Here is a 22,309-nt window from a genome sequence, read left to right as displayed (position 1 = left end):
TAATGCTATCATTAATTCGTTTTAGTGTTTTAGTTTATGTTTAACCGCCTTTCAATGTTTCTCTCATAGGCAAATCTTATTCCTTTCCTGCTCAAATATGAACCACCATAAACATAATTAGACGAGTTAACAATAATAACACGTTAGGGAGTTTCAGTTCCCGTGTACGTACTTACGTTAATTACTTCCAGAGAACAGCAGGTGCAGGGACATGTAATCATCATTTGTGGGGCGACGAGACATTTTCAGCAAATCCTTCCTTCTCAACAACAACAACAACGACAACAAAAATGATTATAAATCATATTTTAAGTACACATTTGCTTCAAGTAGAACAGAATGTAATGAAACTGTCCCAATCAGCACCTTGGTATCTGTTGACCTCCAGTGGAAGCAGTTAGTCAGACACAAACCAAGCACTTGCGGTTTTTAATTATATCAATTTTGGTCATTTTTATTGCAACCGCTATGCAAAGCAAAGCTGTTGACTCGTAATATTTATTTGTTTTTTTTCCCGTTCACTTTGAAACGTTTCAAATATTCACGCATTGCAGGTTCTCACTCATAAAATCAACAGGAAGTGATTTCAAAATATGTAGGAAGTGACCCAGAAGGAACAGGAAGTGACGTATTTACCACCCTAAAATTAACTCATTCCCTGTTATTGACTATCAATGACATTTATTTCATACAAATGAGGACTGGCTTTGATTGTTTATGTTTCAGTGCCATTGACAACAATGGATGCCTTTTTATTTTTATTTTTTTTAATAACCATAACCTAATTTTAAGGGATTATTCAGCACTATCAATTTTAGCCAATGAGTTAACAATAAAGTGGCTTGAAAAAATGCCCCAAATAACTGAAATCTACATAGTACAAGATTATGGTATAGTTTAGCATTCTGAGTGTGAGTTATTTAATAAAAGAGATGTAAACGAAGATTATAACCATAGGCTAATTTCTATTTTTAGTCCCTTGTGCAGGTTGATGCCAAAAAAGGTCAATTAAGGCAATAATAGATTAGAAGGCAGGATTGAAACGATGAGACATAAATTCCCACGCAATTTATCCAGTTAATGACTTTCTCAACTTCAAACTATAAATTTGATTGACAGTCCCATTAGGAATACGAGATGAGGAAAAAGACTTTTAGTGCCAAGTTGTCAAGTTATACAGTAATCCCTCGATTATCGCGGTTAGTGTAGACCAGACATGGCCGCGATAAACGAAAAAACGTGAAGTAGGGTCACCCCTATTTTAAAAAAATAATATTTTTTTTTTACTTCAAAGTTACAAAAAATTTAACAAAAAAAAATCCCCACCCCCCCAAAAATATTTTTTCACTTCAAACTTACAAAAAAAATCCCCCCCAAATTTTTTTAACTTCAAAATTACAAAAAAATTAACAAACAAAAATTGCCCCCCCCCAAAATACTTCAATCTTACAAAAAAAATAACAAAAAAAAATTCCCCCCCCAAAAAACTTTGTTAACTTCAAACTTACAAAAAAATTTCCCCCTCCCAATTTTTTTTTTACTTCAAACTTACAAAAAATGTAACAAAAAAAAATTCCCCCAAAATTCCCAAAATTTTAACTTCAAACTTACAAAAAAATTAACAAAAATCCCCCCACCCCAAATAAAAAATACTTCTAACTTGCAAAAAAATTTCCCCCCCCCAAAAACATTTTTTTAAACTTCAAACTTACAAAAAAATTAACAAAAAAAATTCCCCCCCCCAATTTTTTTTTTTTTTTAACTTCAAACTTACAAAAAAGCTTCCCCCAGAAAAAAAAAACGTAGTGAAACTGCGATAGTTGAAGCCGCGATATTTAAGGGATTACTGTAGATGCTTTTAGTCAGGCTGAAACAGGCAGGCCTCTTCCATGGAAGAGAGGCGTGGACGCGGGGGTGCCGACCCAAGCGTGAATGATAAAAGCGCCAACTATGTGGATTCTTGTTCAGACCTGACGCCTCCGCTCGCCTTCAGAGGTAAGAAGAGCAAATCCACGTTGGTTATCTCGCTAAATGTTGTCTAAATGTGACTTGCTGTTTTTATTCCTCGGTTGCGTTCGTGCGGGTGACATTTTGCACCCTTGGGTCATCTACTTGTTTTTCCAGTTTGTCCGTTTTTTATTTATTTATTTGTGATCTCAACGTGGGGCTATTGGTTTAAGTCCAGAGTCTACAATTCCTAACCAATGGGGGAATTGGGAGAAAAGATGGAAAATGGATGGCGATGTCATGGCGACGCTCCCTTGTTAAGAAATTTTGTTTTTTTTTTTTAATGGGCATTTGATGGCATGCTTTCTGTTGTTGCGTTAATTTCGATTACAGAGAAGTCATTTCTTGAAAGACAAGATTAGAATCCAGATTTATTCGTTAAGCAATGGTGGAAAATCCAGTTTTACGGCTGGCAAAAACATGAAAAGTTATGACTAGAATTCTAGCAGTATAGGTATTAACGGTAGTACAATTTAATTTGCATTATTATGAGTTATGTCTTGTTCTGGTTTACGGTATGTTTTTGTAAAAAAAGTATAGTACCGTATTTACCCGTGTATATAAGCTACACCCTTAAAATTGCCTTAAAATGCTTGAATTTTACAATTTCTCGCATATAAGCCGCCCACTGATTCACAATTTTTCCCTCCATATTCATAGTTTTAATAGGGAGTACAAATGTGTTACCTTGAATGGGAAAATCTTAAGAAAAATCATATTTCTGAGATACTGTATGAATCAAAAGAACATTATTAGGGTCAATATCATAAATAATTAATTCACGTAATGGATGTTTTCGTACTGCAAAACAGAAATTAACCAACAAATAGTAAATGTTACTTTGCCGACATCTACTGGTGAAAGAGTGTAGGTCTTGTGCGCATATTAGCCGTACTCTTGATCCAGTCATTTTTCAGTTACAAATATGGCTTATATGCGAGAAAATGCGGGAGATGTTTTGTATTCATTAGCATGAAATCAAAATTGTTAGTTTCTTTAATTTTAAAAATACAAAAACCTTTGTTAAATCGTTTAGTGGAGTAAAATAGATGATTATTATCATGGATATGTTAATGTAGAGCAAACGAAATGCTTCTATATTCCAAACTGAAAGTAAAATGATCTTAATATCAGATAAAAATATTCCATTAAATTTTTTTTGCCCAAAAAAAAATCTAATCTTGAGGAAAAACATGAATATTATTGCATCAATAATTAAAAAAAAATAAACACTTGATACAGAACAGCAAGTCTTTTAAATTCCAGAGGTGTACCTCAAGTCACAATCTTAGATGACTGCTATCTTCTTATTAAAAAAAAAAAATCATAACTCTCCCTACTAACCTGAAATGCCGACATTCTTCAGCGCTGACCAACCGGCCGGCCGGATGGCGTACTCCACCAGTACTCTGGCGCAAGGCTGCTTCGGTAAAGTGTACCGGGAAAAGTACAACGACACGTGGGCCGCCATCAAGAAGATCCCGCAGCACCTCATCGACCGGAAGGACTTGGAGAGGGAGTGCCAAGTTTACAAGTGAGTCCGAGAGACCAGGAGGCGAGAGCGATCCCGTCCTGACGGTCAAAATTGCACTTACCTCGCCAGCAAAGCGGACCACCCGAACATCGTGAAGCTGCTGGGTAACATCAACCTGAAAGAAGGCAAATGGAACATTCCGTTGGAGTTCATCTTCGGGGAGGATCTGGAAACCACCATCTTCAAGTCGGCCAAGTCCAAAATACAGGTCTGCATGTTGCTCAATTGGTTTCCTCCGTTCTTGTTTCGGGGAAAGTTTTGTCGGTGTTCTTCGAGAACGCAACTGAGACATGACCGAGACTGACCCGACCTTAGGAATCGCCCACATGGAGTTAGGATCGAGACTTTTGAAAGTTAGAACGGGACTGCGATCGAGACAATGTCAAGATCAAGACTTTTTGGGACTCAAGGCAGAGTCCAGATCAAGACTTTGGGTAGACAAGACCAGGGTTGAGTTAGAGACCAAGTCAAGATGCCATACCGGTCAACCTCTGCCGATAACTGCCCTTATAAATGATTATGATTCCCCTTACAAACCCCCCAAAAACCTTACAAACACCGTACGAGTCGTAGAGACCACCAAGATCTAAACGACCAAGACTGACATGGAGAATTTTGGGAGTTTATACCGAGACAAAGTCAATTGGGAATCAAGACCAAGATAAGACTGAGACAGCGGCCAAGTCAAGATCAAGACTTTTTGGGACTCAAGGTAGAGTCAAGATCAAGACTTTGGGTAGACCAGACCAGGGTTGAGGTAGAGACCAAGTCAAGATGCAGACTGAAAGAGAGTCCAAGTTGAGATCAAGACACTGACGTGGGTAGTAAAGACCAAAAGTGAAAGCAGTAAAGATCAAGACGTCTGAACGAACATGAAGGGCAAATCAAGACGTGGGGGTCAAGACGACCAAGATCTAAGTCTTGGTATGAACTCCCAAAATTCTTCATGTCTGTCTTGGCCGTCCATGAATATTCCGTTTTTTATAGATCTAAAACAATGTTTATTTGAGCTTTTTTTATATATATTTTTAGATTTTACAAAATGATCTTTGAACTATAAACACAGAAAAAATGGATTAAAAAAATGACTATCAATTTAAAAGGGGGAAATCAGGCTTAATTTAATATACATCTATACTGTTCATTTTAATTTGATCCTAAAACAGAAAGTCAGCACTCATCATTTACTTTCCTGGGCCACACAAAATGAGGCGGCGGGCCAGATTTGGCCCCCGGGCCACCTCTTTGACACATGTGGTCTAAAATGTACAACAAAAGTGGACGGCTTTAGGCCAGTGGTAGAACGGGCTCTTGTCGCCATCTGGCGGACAAACATGCGTATTACATCTATAACGACCGGGGAGCGACAGATCTAAAGTACACTTCTATTTACAAATTTTTCAAGTAAAAGTATTGGAACCAATTAATTTCGTAAGTAGAGGTACGACTGTACTTAAAAACATCCAAGTTGACATGTATGTCAACCTTGAAAATGTCCTCTTACACCCAAAATAGATTGAACTATCTTAAGAATATCTGAGTGTGATTTCTCCTCACCTGGTTCTTGTTTCTTTCCACGTCTGAAGCTGACTCCGGCGATTCGAGGTAAAATCATCATAGGCATGTGCGAGGGTCTCCTGCACCTCCACTCCAAAGACATCGTCTATCAAGACCTCAAGCCGGACAACATCATGGTGGGTGTGCAGGGGGGTTGAAAACTCAACATGGCTTCCCCACGAAAAACCCACAAAAGGCTCTCTCACCCCCCAAGGTGGAACACAACACCAACCGGGCCGTGATCATCGACTTGGGCCTGGCCAAGTTCTACCGCCGGGGCTTGAACTCGGCCATCGACATGGGCAACGAGGCCTACTCGGCGCCCGAGGTTCTTCGGCGCCGCGGCCAGAGGGACCAGCGCTCGGACGTGTGGGCCATGGGCAAGCTCATCGCCGAGCTTTACGCCCGGGTGCGGCTGCACACGCCCGGCGTGTGCCCGGCCAAGATCCGGGAAGTTCTCGGCGACCAGCCGTACTGCAAACCCGTCTCCAGGATGGTGGAGAGCGACCCGGCTCTCAGGGCTTCCATGGTGGGCGTCATCGGCGAGCTGAGGAGGGCGCTGGGGGAACAGGCTCGCCTGGCGCCGCCCATCGGCCAGGCCAGGAACCGGTCGGCGTCGCCGGGGTGCGGGAGCAGATCACCGACCCACAACCGGCCAGGTAGGGAAAAAAAATCTGATCTTCCTAATTGTGATACACTTAGAGCATGGGTGTCAGACTCGAGTCGTGGCTGATTGGATAACTTTAAAAAAACGAACTGGCACGGAGAAGCAGCCAATTCCGACTCAAAACATCTTTGCCTCGGTTCTAGCATGCCAAGTTTACGTCCATTTTTAAGTGTATATTGAGCTAAGTTAATTTAAGTTAAAGTTTCTGTTAGATTACGCCAAGGGTGTCAGACTCGGGTTGGTTCGCGGGCCGTATTAACGTCCACTCAATTTCATGTGGGCCGGACCATTTTGGATATAACATTTTGATTTTTTTTAATAAATGGACTAAAAGAACTGGATGAAAAGCCCTGAGTATTCCATTTTTATAGCTCTAAAACAATGTTTATTTGAGCTTTTTTTTCTTAGTAAAGGAAAATCTTTTAATCATTATGTTCCATATTAAAGAGGAAAATTTTAGATATAATATTTAGATTTTTTTATAAATGGATTAAAAGAACTGGATCAAAAGCCCTAAGTATTCCATTTTTATAGATCTAAAACAATGTTTATTTGAGTTTTTTTTCTTAGAGGAAAATCTCTTAATCATTATGTTCCATATTAAAGCGAAAATTTTTTAGACAAAATATTTAGATTTTTTTTTTATAAATGGATTAGAAGAATTGGATCAAAAGCCCTAACTATTCAATTTTTTTATAGATCTAAAACAATGTTTATTTGAGCTTTTTTTTCTTAGTAAAGGAAAATCTCTTAATCATTATGTTCCATATTAAAGTGGAAAATTTTAGATATATTTAGATTTTTTTTTTTTTAAATGGATCAAAAGCCCTGAATATTCCGTTTTTTATAGATCTAAAACAGTGTTTATTTTAGCTTTTTAAAAATATATTTTTAGATTTTACAAAATGATTTTTGAAAAAAAAATCTAAATATGATATCTAAAATGGTCCAGCCCACATGAAACCGAGTTGACGTTAAAGCGGCCCGCGAACCAACCCGAGTCTGACACCCCTGGTTTAGGAGGATCTAGGCAAGGAAGATGATCTTTAAAACCTCCAGACTACTGAGGGACTGTGCGGTAACCTCAGTCCCAGTCTGCAGAAGGTCCCCACCTTGTAGACTTCCTGTGTGGCTCCATTTTTTTTTTAGCTAGCTCTACAATGTCTTCTGTGTCTTGCTACTGCAACCAAGAAATTTCCCAAATACGGGATGACATCAAATTCTAAGCCAAATTTAGACTGATGTTCCTGTTTTTTGTTTTTTTTTTCAACCCCGCCCCCCAGCACTCTCTCCCACGCAGATATTCCAGCTGGGGTGGGACCGCACCCCCAGGCCGGATGTTAAAGTAGCCCACCGCCATCCCCCCGCAAAACCCCGCTCGCTCTCCCCCCCGAGACGCAAAGCGGGAGGACCGGGAATGGCGGTGGCCATGGCGGGCCCCGCAGACCTGACCCGGGACTTGGTGAAGATGGGCTTGTACCAGGAGGCCAATCGCGAGCTGATGTGCCAGCTGCCCGCCACCGGCCGCCTGGTGGTGCGGCGTTTCGAGGAGAAGAACGGCGAGGTGGAAAAGTGGGCGGAGAAGGAGTTGGTCCTGCGCGACGGCAAGATCGTCCAATACCGGGACGTCACTTTTAACATTTAGTGGTGGCTAAGTGGGGGGGAGGGGTCATAGGAGGATGTTCAAAAATCACTGAAAGTTGCAGTCATAATAATAATAATCTTATTACCGTATTTTCACAACTATACGGCGCATCGCATTTAAAGGCGCAGTGTCAGTAACGAGTGCTATTTCTGTGTTTGACACACACACACAGGACGCACCGTTTTTAAAGACGCAGCCAGGCATGGCAAAACATACACCAGCTTAAACATACGGACACATGCTAAAAACACGTTTTTAAAAAGGCAACGGAAGCAAAACTGAGTTGGGTTGTACTTTATTGAGCCATTTTACAACGTACTCACGTCATCATCACCCACAAATCCATCAAAGTCCTCATTTTCGGTGTCCAAATTGAACAATTGTCCAAATGAGTCATCGAAAACGCTGAGTTTTAGACGTTCGTCCAGGCGGCCACAATCCATTCGCAAATCGTAGCTAGCTAGTAGCTAGCGTAACTATTCCAAGGCTGTCTTCCATGCTTTGTAAAGCTGTGTTGATGCCGATCGCCAGGCCATTATCCATTCGCTAATAGTAGCTAGCTAGTAGCTAGCGTAACTATTCCAAGGCTGTCTTCCATGGTTCGCAACTGTGTTGATGCCGATCGCCAGGCCATTATCCATTCGCTAATAGTAGCTAGCTAGTAGCTAGCGTAACTATTCCAAGGCTGTCTTCCATGCTTCGCAACTGTGTTGATGTCGATGTACAGGCCACAATCCATTGGGTGTATTGACAAAAAAAACTCTATATCCCAGCAGTCACTGCGCAGTACTTAATCTACGGGAAAATAGTAGAGTCGGGGGCTGCTTGCCGTAGTTGTCCTATTGACTGATTTATTTGATTTTATCGTGATAACAATTTTAGTATTGTTCCATATATAAAGAGCACTGGATTATAAGGCGCCCTGTCTATTTTGGAGGAAATTTAAGTCTTTTATGTGCGCCTTATAGTCGTGAAAATACGGTAGATTAGTTATGTGGCGGCCTCACATCTCTGGGGTCGAGGGTTCGATCTCAGGAGTGAGGGGAGTTTGCATGTTTTCCCTGGGCTAACGTGGGTTTTCTCCGGGTACTCTGGTTTGTTCCCAAATGCCCCAAAAAAAAACATGCATGCTAGGCTAGGCTAGCTGGTCGAACACTCTAAATTGCCCCTAATGGTTGTGATGATTGGCTGGCCTGGTGTCCATAGTTAGCTGGGATAGGCTCCAGCACCCCCCCGCAACCCTTGTGAGGATAAGCAGTTCAGAAAAAGGAATAATTATATCTCATCTAATTTGACATGCAAGTATGTGTATTTTCTTTTTTGGGGTGTTGAAAAAGCAAAAGTTTCTGTAAGCTAACACGTTAGCATTAAGCTAAGCAAACTTTTGTGAAAGGAAAAATGTGACTTGTTTGAATATTAACGGTATTCAAAAATGCAATAAAATAAGCTAATTGTGGTCATTGCTACGTTTTATTGATGTCCGCTTGGGATGGGCGGAGTCACATTTTTGGGGCGAAGCCAAAAAGATTTCATTCCAAGACTTGATATTTAAGTGAATGAGCAATTAACAAATTTTTGAATAATCACTTTTATTACAGAATTTAAGGCCACTCGATTGCGCTAAACACGCTCACAACAGTAGAAGTCGCTAACGCCTCGGTCCGGTACTAACCTGCAATATCACCGGAGGCAGAAAAAAATAAAATAAAATAAAATAAAATAATAATAAAGAAATAACGTCCAAAAGTTGCACTTGAAAAATCCGTCCTCGCTAGTGAGAAAACGCAACACTAGTGCAACCCAAGTCTTCATTGAAATGCTTTTTCTACTGAAATGTGCACATGAAAATGAAAATACGGCATGAAAATGTGGTTTTGAACCCATTGGAGCACTTTTTTTGTGATATCTAGGCGAGGACAAAGAAAATACGCGGATGATAATCTGGATTAAGAATCTTTTTATGCCGGATTCTCTTTGGTTGGTGGTTTCCTGAGACGTGGATTACAATTTATGGTGGATTAATCTGGTTTAATCTAGGCGAGAAAATTAAAATTTAAAAAATTAAGGAAAATTGATAAATTTTGTTTTGGCATTTCAAGATTTCCTTTGAAAAACCGGGAAGCGTTTTTCCACTCAAGTTTAGCAAAGTAAAGTAAACCACAAGGCAAAAATAATTGAAATAAAATGACAAAGATTCAATCAAACAGTTCACGTTAAGGCCTTGTATGAAATAAGTGGGTTTTGTGCGGGTGTGTTAAAAGGGTATCACACAAGAAATTAATATTGTGTATATATAATATATTTTAGCTAGAATTATCCTTTTTAATTCAATGACAGCAATTGATTTGATAGAAAAGCCTTTTTTTAAGCATACATTTGACTTAAAATTTATCAAATTCACTCTTTTTATTGCTCAATTTAATATATCATTTTTAACATTTGAATGATATGTTCATATACTATAAAATAAGTTGCTTTCCAACTTCCAGATTCTATTCAGATATAAATTCAGATATTTTATTTTTATAAATATATATATATATATTTTTTTTAAATTAAAATGATCATCCAACATGAAGCCACTTTCCAACTTTCAGATTCTATTCAGATATAAATATAGAATTGTATTTTTTTTATAAATATAGATTTTTTCAAGATTTAAAAATGACTGATTATGATTATTTCTCTTAAACGATGATCATCCTTTTTAATTCAATGACACCAATTGATTTGATAGAAAAGTCATTTTTAAGCATACATTTGACTTTTAAAATGTATTAAATTCACCATTTGTATTGCTCAATCTGATATATATTATAAAATAAGTTGCTTTCTAACTTCCAGATTCTTTTCAGATATTGTATTTTTTTTAATAAATATAGATTTTTTTGTATTTTAGAAAATGATTGATTTTTTATATTAAATGATCATCCAACATGAAAGCAAAGGCCACTTTTCCGACAGCGCCCTCTTGCGTCATACCCATTTAACACACCTCTGGAGATGATCATGTGAAACAACTGCCATAATACAATTGGGATATGCTTATTATTATCGATAACCTCCAAGAGTGTAAACGTGAGCCTTCAAAGAGGGGGTGCCGGAGCATCGAAAAAAAACAAAAATAAAGATCTAAGGCGCCTAAAAAGTGGACGATAGGAGTGAGCGCGTATCGTAAGGCATTAAGCGGGTTTTGATAAACTCCCAGAGTCCAACACGGCATGGGAACCTAATATCCGTCCATCTTCAAAATATCTCTACTAGGAGTGTTTTCGCGCCAATCCAAAGAATAGCAAATGTCATGACCTACCGACCAATGGGGGAGTGAGTTGGCGCTTTCAAGGGCGGCGGCTCGCCGGCTTGGGCGGGTTCGGCCGGGTCTCGCTGCCGATGTCCACGGTGATGTTGGTGTAGAGCGGGAGGTACTGGCGGGACACCACTTTGTACTGGACCGTGTTCATGCCGTCCTGCTTCCACGTTTGGCGGGTTTTGGCTAGCATGTTGAACCTGACGCAAAAAAACAATTATCCTCGACACGTGACTCCTTCAAATTCAAAGCTTAAGAAGATAAAAATCTGCAAATAGTAATGCAAAAGTGTCAGAGTCGGGTTGGTTCGCGGACCGCTTTAACGTCAACTCCATTTCACGTGGGCCGGACTATTTTGGATATAATATTTAGATTTTTTTATATATAAATTGATTAAAAAACCCTGAATATTCAGTTTTTATGGATCTTAAACAATGTTTATTTTAGCTTTTTTTAATGTATATTTTTAGATTTTACAAAGTGATTTTTGAACTAAAAACACAGAAAAAATGGATTTAAAAAATGACAATTATTGATTTAAAAGGGGGAAAATCAGGAAATTTAATATACATCTATACTCTTCATTTTAATTTGATCCTAAAACAGAAAGTCGGCACTCATGATTTACTTTCTCGGGCCGCACAAGATGATGCGGCGGGCCAGATTTGGCCCCCGGGCTGCCACTTTGACACCTGTGTCTTAGGTCAAGGGTGTCAATTTCATGTGGGTCGGGTCATTTTAGATATAATATTTAGATTTTTTTTATATAAATGGATTAAAAGAACTGGATTAGAAGCCCTGAATATTCCGTTTTTTAATAGATCTAAAACAATGTTGATTTGAGCTTTTTTTTCATATATTTTTAGATTTTACAAAAATGATTTTTGAACTAAAAACACAGAAAAAATGATTTAAAAAATGACAATGATTGATTTAAAAGGGGAAAAAAAATAACGAAATTTAATATACATCTGTACTCTTCATTTGAATTTGATCCTAAAACAGAAAGTCGGCACTCATCATTCACTTTCCCGGGCCACACAAAATGATGCGGCGGACCAGATTTGGCCCCCGGGCCGCCACTTTGACACCTGTTACAGTGTCGCAAAAGTGTAGCGAACCAAACGTGTCCAATTTCTCTGGAATGGCAGGCACAAGTGAGTTTTTTCACGTTTTATGCAAGATACGGTTGATTTTTTTGCTTGAATTCCATTCGTAGACGTCAAAATATATGTTGTTTAGCATTTGATCTATTTATCTTTTCTCTATTTTGAAATAAGTGAATGTATTGTCTTGCGTTATGGCGTTTCGTGCATGTCAAGTCTAATTTGTGCGCATATAAGCCTTTGATTCAGTCATATTTTTATTTGCCAAAAAAACGGCGTATATGCGAGAAAATACGGCAGGTACTTCATTTCTTGTCAAACTATTTTGACGTTCCACTCGCGTAAAAAAAACATGTTTTTTACCTTTTTGGGTTGATGTCGTTGCCTTTGTCATGCTTGTGTTTAATCATCTTGTAGCGGCCCACCTTCAACGACGGCCGCGTGATGGACAACCCCGCCAACGACACTCTGGCGGGGGGGGAAAAAAAAAAAAAAAAAAGAGCGAAGTGGGCGGCGGCACGGGGTACGAGGACGGCACTCCCCGCCGCTTAGCGCCCTCACCTGGCGGCGATGTCGTCGTCCTCGCCGCCCCAGCCCCAGTAGTTGTTGGGGAAGCCGTTTATTTTCAGGTAGTGGAGAGGAGTGAGGGCCGACACGCCTCCAAAATACATCTGATATGGAAGCCTGGAAGGAAGGATTCATTCGTGAAATGAATGAGTCGGCCACTAGAGGGAGGTGTTTCACAACATGAGGTCAAATGGCTGCTAGAGTGGTACAATCCATTCGAAATTTGAATCAGCTTTACCCATTAAAATTAAAATCAATGGGTAAAAAAATAATGCGTTCCAAGCCTAAAACAATAGTTTTAAGCAAACTTTGGGATAATAAAAAATAAAATAAAAAAAACTGCAAAGATTTTAGACTGGGAGGTTCAACTGAACATTATTTTCATTGGGACAATAAAAAATAATTTAAAAATAAAAATGCAAAGATTTTAGACTGGGAGGTACAACTGAACGTTATTTTCATTGGGATAATAAAAAATAAAAAAAATAAAAAATGCAAAGATTTCAGACTGGGAGGTCCAACTGAATGTTATTTTCATTGGGATAATAAAAAATAAAAATAAAAAATGCAAAGATTTTAGACTGGGAGGTCCAACTGAACATTATTTTCATTGGGATAATTTAAAAAAAAAAATGCCAAGATTTTAGACTTGGTGGTCCAACTGAACATTTTCATTGGGCTAATAAAAAAAAAATACTTAAAAAAAAAATCAAAGATTCAATTCAATAGAATATTAAAACTCATGTACTACCGTAATTACTCGAATATAACGCGCACTCGAAAATAACACGCAGGTAATTTTGGGCCAAAAAAATCTGGAAAAACGCAGTACTCGAATATAGTGCGCACCTAAAATTTCCCGCTGACGAAAATCAGAAATCTTACCTTTTTTTCTTCGTTTCACGATTGTTTTGTTCAAACAAATTTATTCATTAGAATCCTTCAAATGAAGAGTTCCTCTCTCTCTTTGTCTGTCCTCTCATACATCTCTTCGTTGAGAATCCTATCAACGTCCACGCTTCCTTCATCCACTTCCTCTTCCTCCCACAACACATCATCCGATTGGCTTTACGAGATGACGTAAAATCCGTGCGTCAAAGTGACTTTGACAATGCTTTTTTCGATCGAAAATGTGTAATTTATTTTAGTTATTGATTATAACACTGAACTGAGAGAGGGTGAACTGAGACGGGTACGAGGCTAGAGGGGGGCAGTGGTGGTCTCGGCTTTACGAGATGACGTAAAATCCGTGCGTCGGCTTCACGAGATGACGTCGTAAAATCCGTGCGTCGGCTCTACGAGATGACGTAAAATCCGTGCGTCAAAGTGAGTTTGACAATGCTTTTTTCGATCGAAAATTTGTAATTTATTTTATTCAATTCAATTTCAATTCAATTTATTTGGCAAGAAAAAGCACCAGGCTAAGGGCCATGTAACAAGACACAAAAAAATAAAAAAAAATAAAAAATAAAAAATGTTATTGATTATAACACGCACCCCCAACTATTGGAATTAATTATATAGCAAAAATGTGCGTGTTATATTCGAGTAATTACGGTACTTTGAAATGGTGCGAGAAAGACAGTGACGATAGAAGAAAAATTATGAAATCCGAACCCAATCTGTGCTTATCCGCAAAAACAAAACAAAAAATGGACCCACTTGTATCCGAACTTGTCCATGGCGATGGCGGAGTGCTTGGGGTTGGCGTCGCACGTGTACGAGTTGCGGTCGTCCTCGGGGATCAGGTCCACGTCGTGGAAGAACAGGCATCCCCAGTCCTCCTCGCGCATGGCCTCGCGGAAGCCCACGTTCATCAGCTTGGCCCGATTGAAGGTGTCGTTGCCCGCCTGCGCCGGACGCCAGAAGACGGGAGCTAAGCGCTAGCCGTAAAAAGGCCGTGGAAACACGCCGGCGAGCGGGCGGGCGGGCCACTACCTGGTGGATGACGTAGATGGCGTAGTTGAGCTGCTGCCGCTGCAGGAACGGGTGCAGGTAGTAGAGCAGGAACTTGAGGTGGTGCTCGCGGAGGCGGTGCGGGATGATCACGGCCGTGCGCTGGCGGGCCTTGCAGTTGGCCGGTCGGTAGCGCCCGCCGCGCTCCACCGCCGGGTTCTTGCGCCGCACTTCGGCGAGCGTCAGGCCCGACGGGAAGGTGACGCGGAAGGCCCCGCCTGAAACCGGGAGATGTCAAAAACAATGTCAAATCATTGAGAGGAAGAATGAGCTTGGTTGAAAATAGCAAAAAAAGTCCAGTTTTTGTCTGTATTTTCTCACATATAGGCCACATTGTCGCAAAAAAACCTGACTTATAGGTGCACAAATTAGACTTGACCAGTGGCGGGCCATCGGGGCCTTCAAGGCCTTCTCTGCTGGCCTAAGAAATATCTGAATCATATATTATATTTTGTCCATGAATACTTATTAAATAATTCCAAATTGTCTGTTAGCTTCCTTTCATTGATTTTCCCTCTGGTTGCACTGCTTCCAGATGTTTTTTTTTCATATTGAAGCATTTAACCAATCACATTTCAGCCATTAGTTGTTGCCAGGGTCAGAAATCTGCCTCAAGGCCTTCACAATCAGTTCTGCAGGCTCTGCCGCTTTAAACAAGCGTCGATAAGACTGTTGCTTTAACCAATCAGAATTCGATTTGGTGACACCAGGCCTTCTCGCAATCGTAGGGATACGTCATCGCTTTCACCAACTATGATCCAACCACAAGCAAGCCTGTGGCAACCGGGAACGAACATTTTCAGCACTAAATCGAATAAAAACGTATGCCAGAAATACGACAGGACAGGCTGGACTTTCAGCATTAGCTTCGATGGCGATAGAAAAGAAGGAGGAAAGAAAGGAGGATGGATATTGTGTACAGTTAAAATGATTTTTCGTGAGTAAAATATGGCGATGTTCCTAAATAATATTTCAATTGTATGAGGTTATTATTGATGATTTTTTATGTGTCACAGCTGTAGCTGCAGTAGAGGTTTTATAGCCATAAAATTGTTTTTGAGGGTTGGATTGATTCGCTGAAGGCGCTACGAGAAAATGCACGGACCGCCACTATCTATATATCTATATATCTTTACATCTATATATATATATATATATATATACACACACACATACATACATATGTGTGTATACATATACATATATGTATATACATATGTATATATATATATGTATATATATATATATATGTATACATATGTATACATATACAGCCGAAATGACGACGAGCACCAAATTAGTGTGTCATCATCCTGGGTGTATTGACAAAAGAACTATATATCCCAGCAGTCACTGCGCAGTACTTTTTCTACGGTAAATAGTAGAGTCGGGGGCTGCTTGCCGTAGTTGTGAGAGCTGTACAGGATGGTGTACCCTATCCACTGATTTATTTTTAATTATCGTGATAACATTTTTTAGTATTGGTCCATATATAAAGCGCACTGGATTATAAGGCGCCCTGTCTACTTTGGAGAAAATTGAAGACTTTTATGTGCGCCTTATAGTCGTGAAAATACGGTACTCACCCAAAAGCGGAGACGTTTTAGGACAGTAGTAATCCTCGCCGGCGTGGCCCTGCGCCGCCTCGGCGGGGTAAGAGTGGTTAGCGTGGTTAGCGTACACGTCGCCCGAGGGTCCCGTGAGGTTGCCGGGCAAGCCGGCGTTCGGGTCTACTTTGCGGAAGATGCGGATGAAGTAGGTGATCCTTTTGTGGTAGCCCTCGCGAGACAGTAGTGCCACCACCACCAGCTGGATGCCCAGGAACATCAACAGGCAACGCCATTTGGACTGCAGGGCGATCATGGCGATGGCGACGGCGCCGCTCCAGCTACAAAGTCTCTTTTCGGCGCTAACGGGTGCTCGGAATTGTACAAAAAAAAACGAAGAGCAAGGCAGTGAAGTCAAGGCACTTTGCGGTGGCGACTAGCAAAGACGATCCCGGGAAGGCCAAGGAAAAGTGGGCGTGTCCGTCGCTCGCCGCGGGCTAAGTGTGTTCCGAGCGTTTCCACACTTGACAATGTTTGACTGCCCGACGCTGGCGCCGCATGGTGTGCTTTTCATCCCCGGCAGATTGGACGTGGAAGTGTCGGTGAGAAGGTTTCACGCCGCTTCCCGCGCTCCCTGGCGGCGCTCGCTTGGCAACGCTACGGCAACCGTGACTGTCGCCATGACAGGAAGGGGGGCGTGGCGCTTTTGCCCCAACACCACCGGGGAGGGGGCAGGAAGCTGGCCAATCGCTGACCCGGGGGTGCTGTGAAATAAACACACAAAAAAAGTTATGGATTACATCCCATGTCTTTATAGTACAAGGAAATTTAAAGCTTCAACATAGAGTGCATACAAAAATAAGTACAGTAATCCCTCCAAAATGGCGTTTTAATGGAGACCAAACATGGCTTTATCCATGGCACTCGTAAACGAACAAACAAATTTATATTAACTTGGATTATTATATACGGACACAATCAAACATATGTTTAATGTAACTTCACACAAAACGGAACTCTAATTTCGTTGTAATCTTTTGTTACCTTCGTTCTGGCCGGGTTAGCGGTTTGCCACGCCTCCACCCTTACGTTCGCTATCGATGGGCTGTTTGCTATTGTATTCCCTTCAAAATATTCGGAAAATGATGCACACAAATGTCCTCACAATAGGATAACGCACGACCACTTGCCAACGAGAAGTAGTCTTGAATGAGCGATCGCGGAGATCATCATCACCCACAAATCCATCAAAGTCCTCATTTTCTGTGTCCAAATTGAACAATTGTCCAAATGAGTCATCGAAAACGCTGAGTTTTAGACGCTCGTCCAAGCGGCCACAATCCATTCGCAAATAGTAGCTAGCTAGTAACTAGTGTAACTAGCCCGCAAGGCTGTGTTGATGCCGATCGCCTGGCCACAATCCATTCGCAAATAGTAGGTAGCTAGTAGCTAGCATAACTAGCCCGGCCACCCTTTGTCAAGCTGTGCTGATGTTAATGTATACAGGTCACAATCCATTGGGTGCATCGACAAAAGAACTACATATACCAGCAGTCACTGCGCAGTACTTTTTCTACGGGGAAAATAGTATCTGCTTGCCGTAGTTGTGAGCTCTGTAGAGGATGGTGTACCCTATCCACTGATTTATTTGATTTTATCGTGATAACAATTTTAGTATTGGTCCATATATAAGGCGCACTGAATTATAAGGCGCCCTGTCTACTTTGGGGAAAATTTAAGACTTTTATGTGCGCCTTATAGTCGTGAAAATACGGTAATTTATGCGCATATAAGACGGACGGCAGCCTTACAGAAGCAGAAGCATTCAAACTCGGGTTTTGTCATCCACTTCCTCGTAGCGGTCACGCTCGGGTGGTGAAAAACGCTGGCGACCAACCTTTTCTTCCATGCCCTTGGGTCATTAAAATTATATGCACTAAATGTATGTCTGCTGCAATTGCTTACACGCACGAATTGGCTGGAGAGTTAAATAGGGTTGGTCACCTCTGGACAATTCGTGTCCCAAAGGGGAAAGAATGGGAAGAGCGGCGTTTATTTCCGTCAACTCGTTGGCCGCCTTTGACGACGAGAGACGTCCGATCCGTTTTTAGGTGGGAGGGATGGCGGCGAACAAAAATGTGAGTCAACTTGAAATCTTATAAAAATGCGTTGGACAAATAGTGACTTTAAAAAAAATAATTTAAATAAATATTTTTCTGCCAAAATGTTATTGGATTCTTAAAAATCTGACTTAAAATGTCTATCTAAAAAATATATGCATTTCATCTTGTATTATTAATAACATCTTTCAATGGACAAATTTGTAAAAAAAAAAAAGTATTGCATATAAAAATAATAGATAAATAATGAATATAAAATATATAAATATTTCTTTTTTTAATTACATTAGTACAACAAATTAAAATTGTATTGCATTTAAAAATAATAGATAAATAATGCATATAAAATAATATATAAATATTTTTTTAAATTACATTAATATAAAGAATTAAAATTGTATTTCATATAAAAATAATAGATAAATAATGCATATAAAATAATAAATAAATATATTTTTTAAATTACATTAATACAAAAAAATAAAATTGTATTACATATAAAAATAAGATAATGCATATAAAATAATATATAAATATTTTTTTTAAATTACATTAATACAAAAAATTAAAATTGTATTGCATATAAAAATAATAGATAAATAATGAATATAAAATAATGTACTTTTTTTTTTAAATACAAAAATACAATGACTTCAAAAACAAAAATAAAACCAATAATTTACATTACTGGACAAATACAACTTCATTATGAATTAAAAAAAAAACCTACAACCTGAAAAATATACGACTATATTTTCATAATATTACCACATTAATCTGGAATCTACAACCGACAAACCTGATACATAAACTAAACATTTCTCTGAAACAATTTCCTGGAAAATGTGACTAAAATTATCCGCTAAAACATCTTAGAAAACGGCGATCATTTGAAACCTAAAAAAAAGACTGTCTAAAATACAACTTCAATCTTGATATTAGACCATTTTTCTACCTTTAGAATTGCATCCCTTCTTTTTTCCTGCATTCTCATGCCAGCTTTGGTATTTTCAAGCAACTGCTAGCGGCTGAAATTAGCTTTAGCTAAACAACTCTTACACAACAACCTGAATTATTTGTTTTTTTTTCCCCTTCCGTCTTTCACGGAACCTTTATCCCACGAGCCTTATGGACACAAAGTGAAAGGCAAATTCAAATTCACTGAGCGTGCTAGCAAAATAACGTGCGATCGCGAGCTGGGGATTGCGAACGGGGGTGGCAGGGGGAGCGCGTGCCGCCATGCCCGCCATGGCAACTCGTGGCGAGGCGAGCACGCCTCATTTGGCTGCGGGCGCAGCTGGTACGCGGCCATCTCCGGAGTGCTAACGTCCGCCGGGACGGACTGTTTAAAGAACGAGAGCGGCGTGCGTCGTCGTCGCTAACAACGGGGCGCCATCAGCATGCGAAAGCTCTTAGCCTGGCTAACTATTCAAATCTCACAGCCACATTTGTGACTACAGTGGTACCTCAACATACGATCTTAATCCGTTCCGGGACTAAGATCGTATGTCGAGCTTTTCGTAACTCAAGTGAACGTTTCCCATTGAAATGAATTAAAAACATATTAATTCGTTCCAACCCTCTGAAAAAACACCAAAAACAGGATATTGGATTGGAAAAAATGTTCCGTTTCTTCAAATTCGCCATCTATTAACAAAATAACACATAACTAGTGGTTTGATAGTAATAAAATGTGTTTAATAGAAGTAAAATTAGACGCATTTCGCGGAGGGTAGAGACCGTGTGCGGTCGATTGGTCGCCGGTCTTTTGGTCGCCGGTCATTTGGTCGCCAGTCATTTGGTCGCCAGTCATTTGGTCGCCAGTCATTTGGTCGCCAGTCATTTGGTCGCCAGTCATTTGGTCGCCAGTCATTTGGTCGCCAGTCATTTGGTCGCCAGTCATTTGGTCGCCAGTCATTTGGTCGCCAGTCATTTGGTCGCCAGTCATTTGGTCGCCAGTCATTTGGTCGCCAGTCATTTGGTCGCCAGTCATTTGGTCGCCAGTCATTTGGTCGCCAGTCATTTGGTCGCCCCGACCGCGACAACGGGCGACCAAAAGACCGGCGAGCAAAAGACCGACGACCAAAAGACCGGCGACAAAACAAGGTAAAACAAGACGGTCTACGTATGAATAAAAGCCAACAATGGCCATGAGCAGTTTCACTGAGCCGACTTCAACCTGCTGGGGGGCGCTACAAGGCCATAACAGCCAAGTTTCTGGCCACCACTAAAAAAAATGTAACTCTCTACGATGCACGATTTGGACAAACGTAGGGTGAGAATGCTAACATAACCAGCACACATCCATCCATAAATCACACTTTATAAGGATTAATAGAATATAAAGACCAGGGGTGGCCAAATCAATTTCTGGAGAGCCCCTATGGTCTAAGCTTGATACCGATCCGGACTATTTGACTAAGGTGGAGGGAAATATGGAAAACAGACCGGATAGGGACTCTCGAGAACAGGACTTGGCCACCCCTGATATAGACATGACAAGCTGGTCCTCTGCACCCATGCAAATTTTTTCTCCATCTAAAACTAGTATTATTATAATAAAATGTCATTTTATTCATCATTTCCTTCGTGTTGTCGAATTCTGGAACTCAAGTAACCATTATATGTAAAGCATCGCGAAACAATACCAGACAACAACGACCGTTTCTCGACCACAAGTGTTCGCCATATCTTACTTTAAAACACTTTTTCGACACCTTTTTAACTTCGGCTGAACCCCGAAGCAACTTATTTGATGGTTTATCTTAAAATAAGTTAGTATTTAAAAAGTTTGGCTAGCGTCCGCTTGCATCGAAGTTCGAAAGAAATTATGCACGTGCCACTTTTTTTCTTGAAATCTTTCCAAAACGTCGTTTTTAGGAGATATTAGTTGCCCAAGTTCAAACTGTTATAACGCTACTTCTTCGTTAGGTCAACAGGTTAAAAGTATATTCAAATACGCTTTTAAAAATGTGACTAAACCCACGAAAACTCCAGCGCGAACAGTGTAGAAATCTGACCGCCCTCGGGCTTACTATCTGCGGGGAGAGAAGCCGCGACGTACCGGAGTTAGCATGTAGCTAAGCTAAACTAGCAGCTGTTTCTCCCCGCCCGCTCAGCGTCAATTTTAGACGGGAAAACGCTTACCTCGGAGGTCGACCGGCTCCAGTATCGAGTCGGCAGACGACTATTGGTAGATATTCCCACGGAAAAAAGGATTTCCTTCCTTGCCGTGAGTCTTTTGAGCTTTTTTATGTTAATTTAGGCGGACCGGTCGTGGAGAGTCCGCACTGACGAGACTGAATTATGCTGATAAGAGACCGTGTCCGGAGGGTCGCCTGCTTGCTTCGGTTCCTCCGCCCCCTTTTTAACCACAATTCCTCCTCCGCACATTTACGTTTTTTTCCTTTCTTTTTTTTCATACTAAATAACTCTTAATAACCGAATGTGTCAGCCATGTACATAGTTAATTAAAACTATTGTGTGTTTTTTAAGCCGACTATTTTGTAGGCATGTATTCAAAAGTTACTACTATTAGCTTAACTCGTTCACTGCTAGCCCCGTTAGTGAAGATGCGTTCAGGTACGTAGTAAAATAGGAAATGTGACGTTCAATTCAATTTAATGGAGAATTGGACGTCGATGTATTATTATTATTCGATAGTTTTCAACTCCTTCCAGTAAAACAGTAATGTACTTTGTAAACAGTAATAAAAATGAATAAACACATGGATCACATATCTTTAAATAGATTTTTTTCCCAATAAAGTGTTTTATTTTAACATGGCTTCTTTAAATGAGTTTTTCAGATTTGTATTTTTACTATTTAAATCATTTAAGTCACAGGTGTCAAAGTGTTGGCCCATGGGCCAAAAAATGCATAAAACGTTTAAAAAAAACTCACTTTCCGAGTTGTACTGCTCACATGACTTCCTTTTTCGAATTCGTCTACGTGCATGCAACACCTTTTCCAGAAGATGATCTTTTCGATCAATACAGTATCTCAGAAATACCACGTGGGATGATTTTTTTAAGATTTTCCCTTCATAGTAACACATTTGTACTCTATTAAAACCATGAATACGGAGGTTCAAATGGTGAACACGAGAGAAATTGTCAAATTCAACCATTTTAAGGATACGGCTTATATGCGAGAAAATATGGTAATTCTTTTGATTCTGCAGTACTATGCAATAAAAATAGTGTAATCCAAAAGCCAGGTAACTTGCAGTAGTCCAATGTCATGTCATGGCTCCAACCATCAACATAATTCCAAAAAGTTGTAATCATTTTCTTT

The 22,309-nt window shown here is 40.1% G+C and overlaps 2 protein-coding genes across 3 annotated transcripts; one reads left to right on the top strand and one right to left on the bottom strand.

Annotated features, from left to right (window-relative positions):
* Window positions 1-1,843: 1,843 nt before the first annotated feature.
* LOC144072632 (uncharacterized) lies at window positions 1,844-8,866 on the top strand. 2 transcript variants are annotated; one of them, XM_077597760.1, is made up of 6 exons: window positions 1,844-1,995; window positions 3,374-3,541; window positions 3,611-3,749; window positions 5,128-5,235; window positions 5,313-5,757; window positions 7,049-8,866. In XM_077597760.1, exons 2-6 carry the CDS (start codon window positions 3,396-3,398, stop codon window positions 7,408-7,410), a joined length of 1,200 nt encoding a protein of 399 aa, XP_077453886.1. In that variant the 5' UTR covers window positions 1,844-1,995; window positions 3,374-3,395; the 3' UTR covers window positions 7,411-8,866. The 2 variants fall into 2 exon arrangements, with proteins under 2 accessions (XP_077453886.1, XP_077453885.1); XM_077597759.1 differs by lacking the exon at window positions 1,844-1,995 and having other exon boundaries at window positions 3,308-3,541.
* Window positions 8,867-9,968: 1,102 nt separating this feature from the next.
* LOC144072633 (beta-1,4-galactosyltransferase 3) lies at window positions 9,969-16,653 on the bottom strand. Its single transcript, XM_077597762.1, has 6 exons — window positions 15,933-16,653; window positions 14,329-14,564; window positions 14,053-14,240; window positions 12,385-12,507; window positions 12,187-12,291; window positions 9,969-10,917 (listed from the first exon to the last, which is right to left on the bottom strand). Exons 1-6 carry the CDS (start codon window positions 16,207-16,209, stop codon window positions 10,749-10,751), a joined length of 1,098 nt encoding a protein of 365 aa, XP_077453888.1. The 5' UTR covers window positions 16,210-16,653; the 3' UTR covers window positions 9,969-10,748.
* Window positions 16,654-22,309: the final 5,656 nt, after the last annotated feature.

The sequence above is a fragment of the Stigmatopora argus genome, chromosome 4 (assembly GCF_051989625.1).
Source record: "Stigmatopora argus isolate UIUO_Sarg chromosome 4, RoL_Sarg_1.0, whole genome shotgun sequence".
NCBI classification, from domain to species: Eukaryota; Metazoa; Chordata; class Actinopteri; order Syngnathiformes; family Syngnathidae; genus Stigmatopora; species Stigmatopora argus.
Note: the sequence above shows the minus strand (reverse complement) of the source record. Positions and strands in the feature narration are given on the sequence as shown.

Coding starts and splice junctions, on each gene's coding strand:
- LOC144072632 (XM_077597759.1), top strand. CDS start 3,357: ATGCCGACATTCTTCAGCGCTGACCAACCGGCCGGCCGGATGGCGTAC. Junction 5,236..5,312: donor TCAAGCCGGACAACATCATG/GTGGGTGTGCAG, acceptor TCACCCCCCAAG/GTGGAACACAACACCAACCG. Junction 5,758..7,048: donor ACCGACCCACAACCGGCCAG/GTAGGGAAAAAA, acceptor CCCGCCCCCCAG/CACTCTCTCCCACGCAGATA.
- LOC144072633 (XM_077597762.1), bottom strand. CDS start 16,209: ATGATCGCCCTGCAGTCCAAATGGCGTTGCCTGTTGATGTTCCTGGGC. Junction 14,565..15,932: donor TAAAACGTCTCCGCTTTTGG/GTGAGTACCGTA, acceptor TCCCGGTTTCAG/GCGGGGCCTTCCGCGTCACC. Junction 12,508..14,052: donor ATGGACAAGTTCGGATACAA/GTGGGTCCATTT, acceptor CCTTCCTTCCAG/GCTTCCATATCAGATGTATT.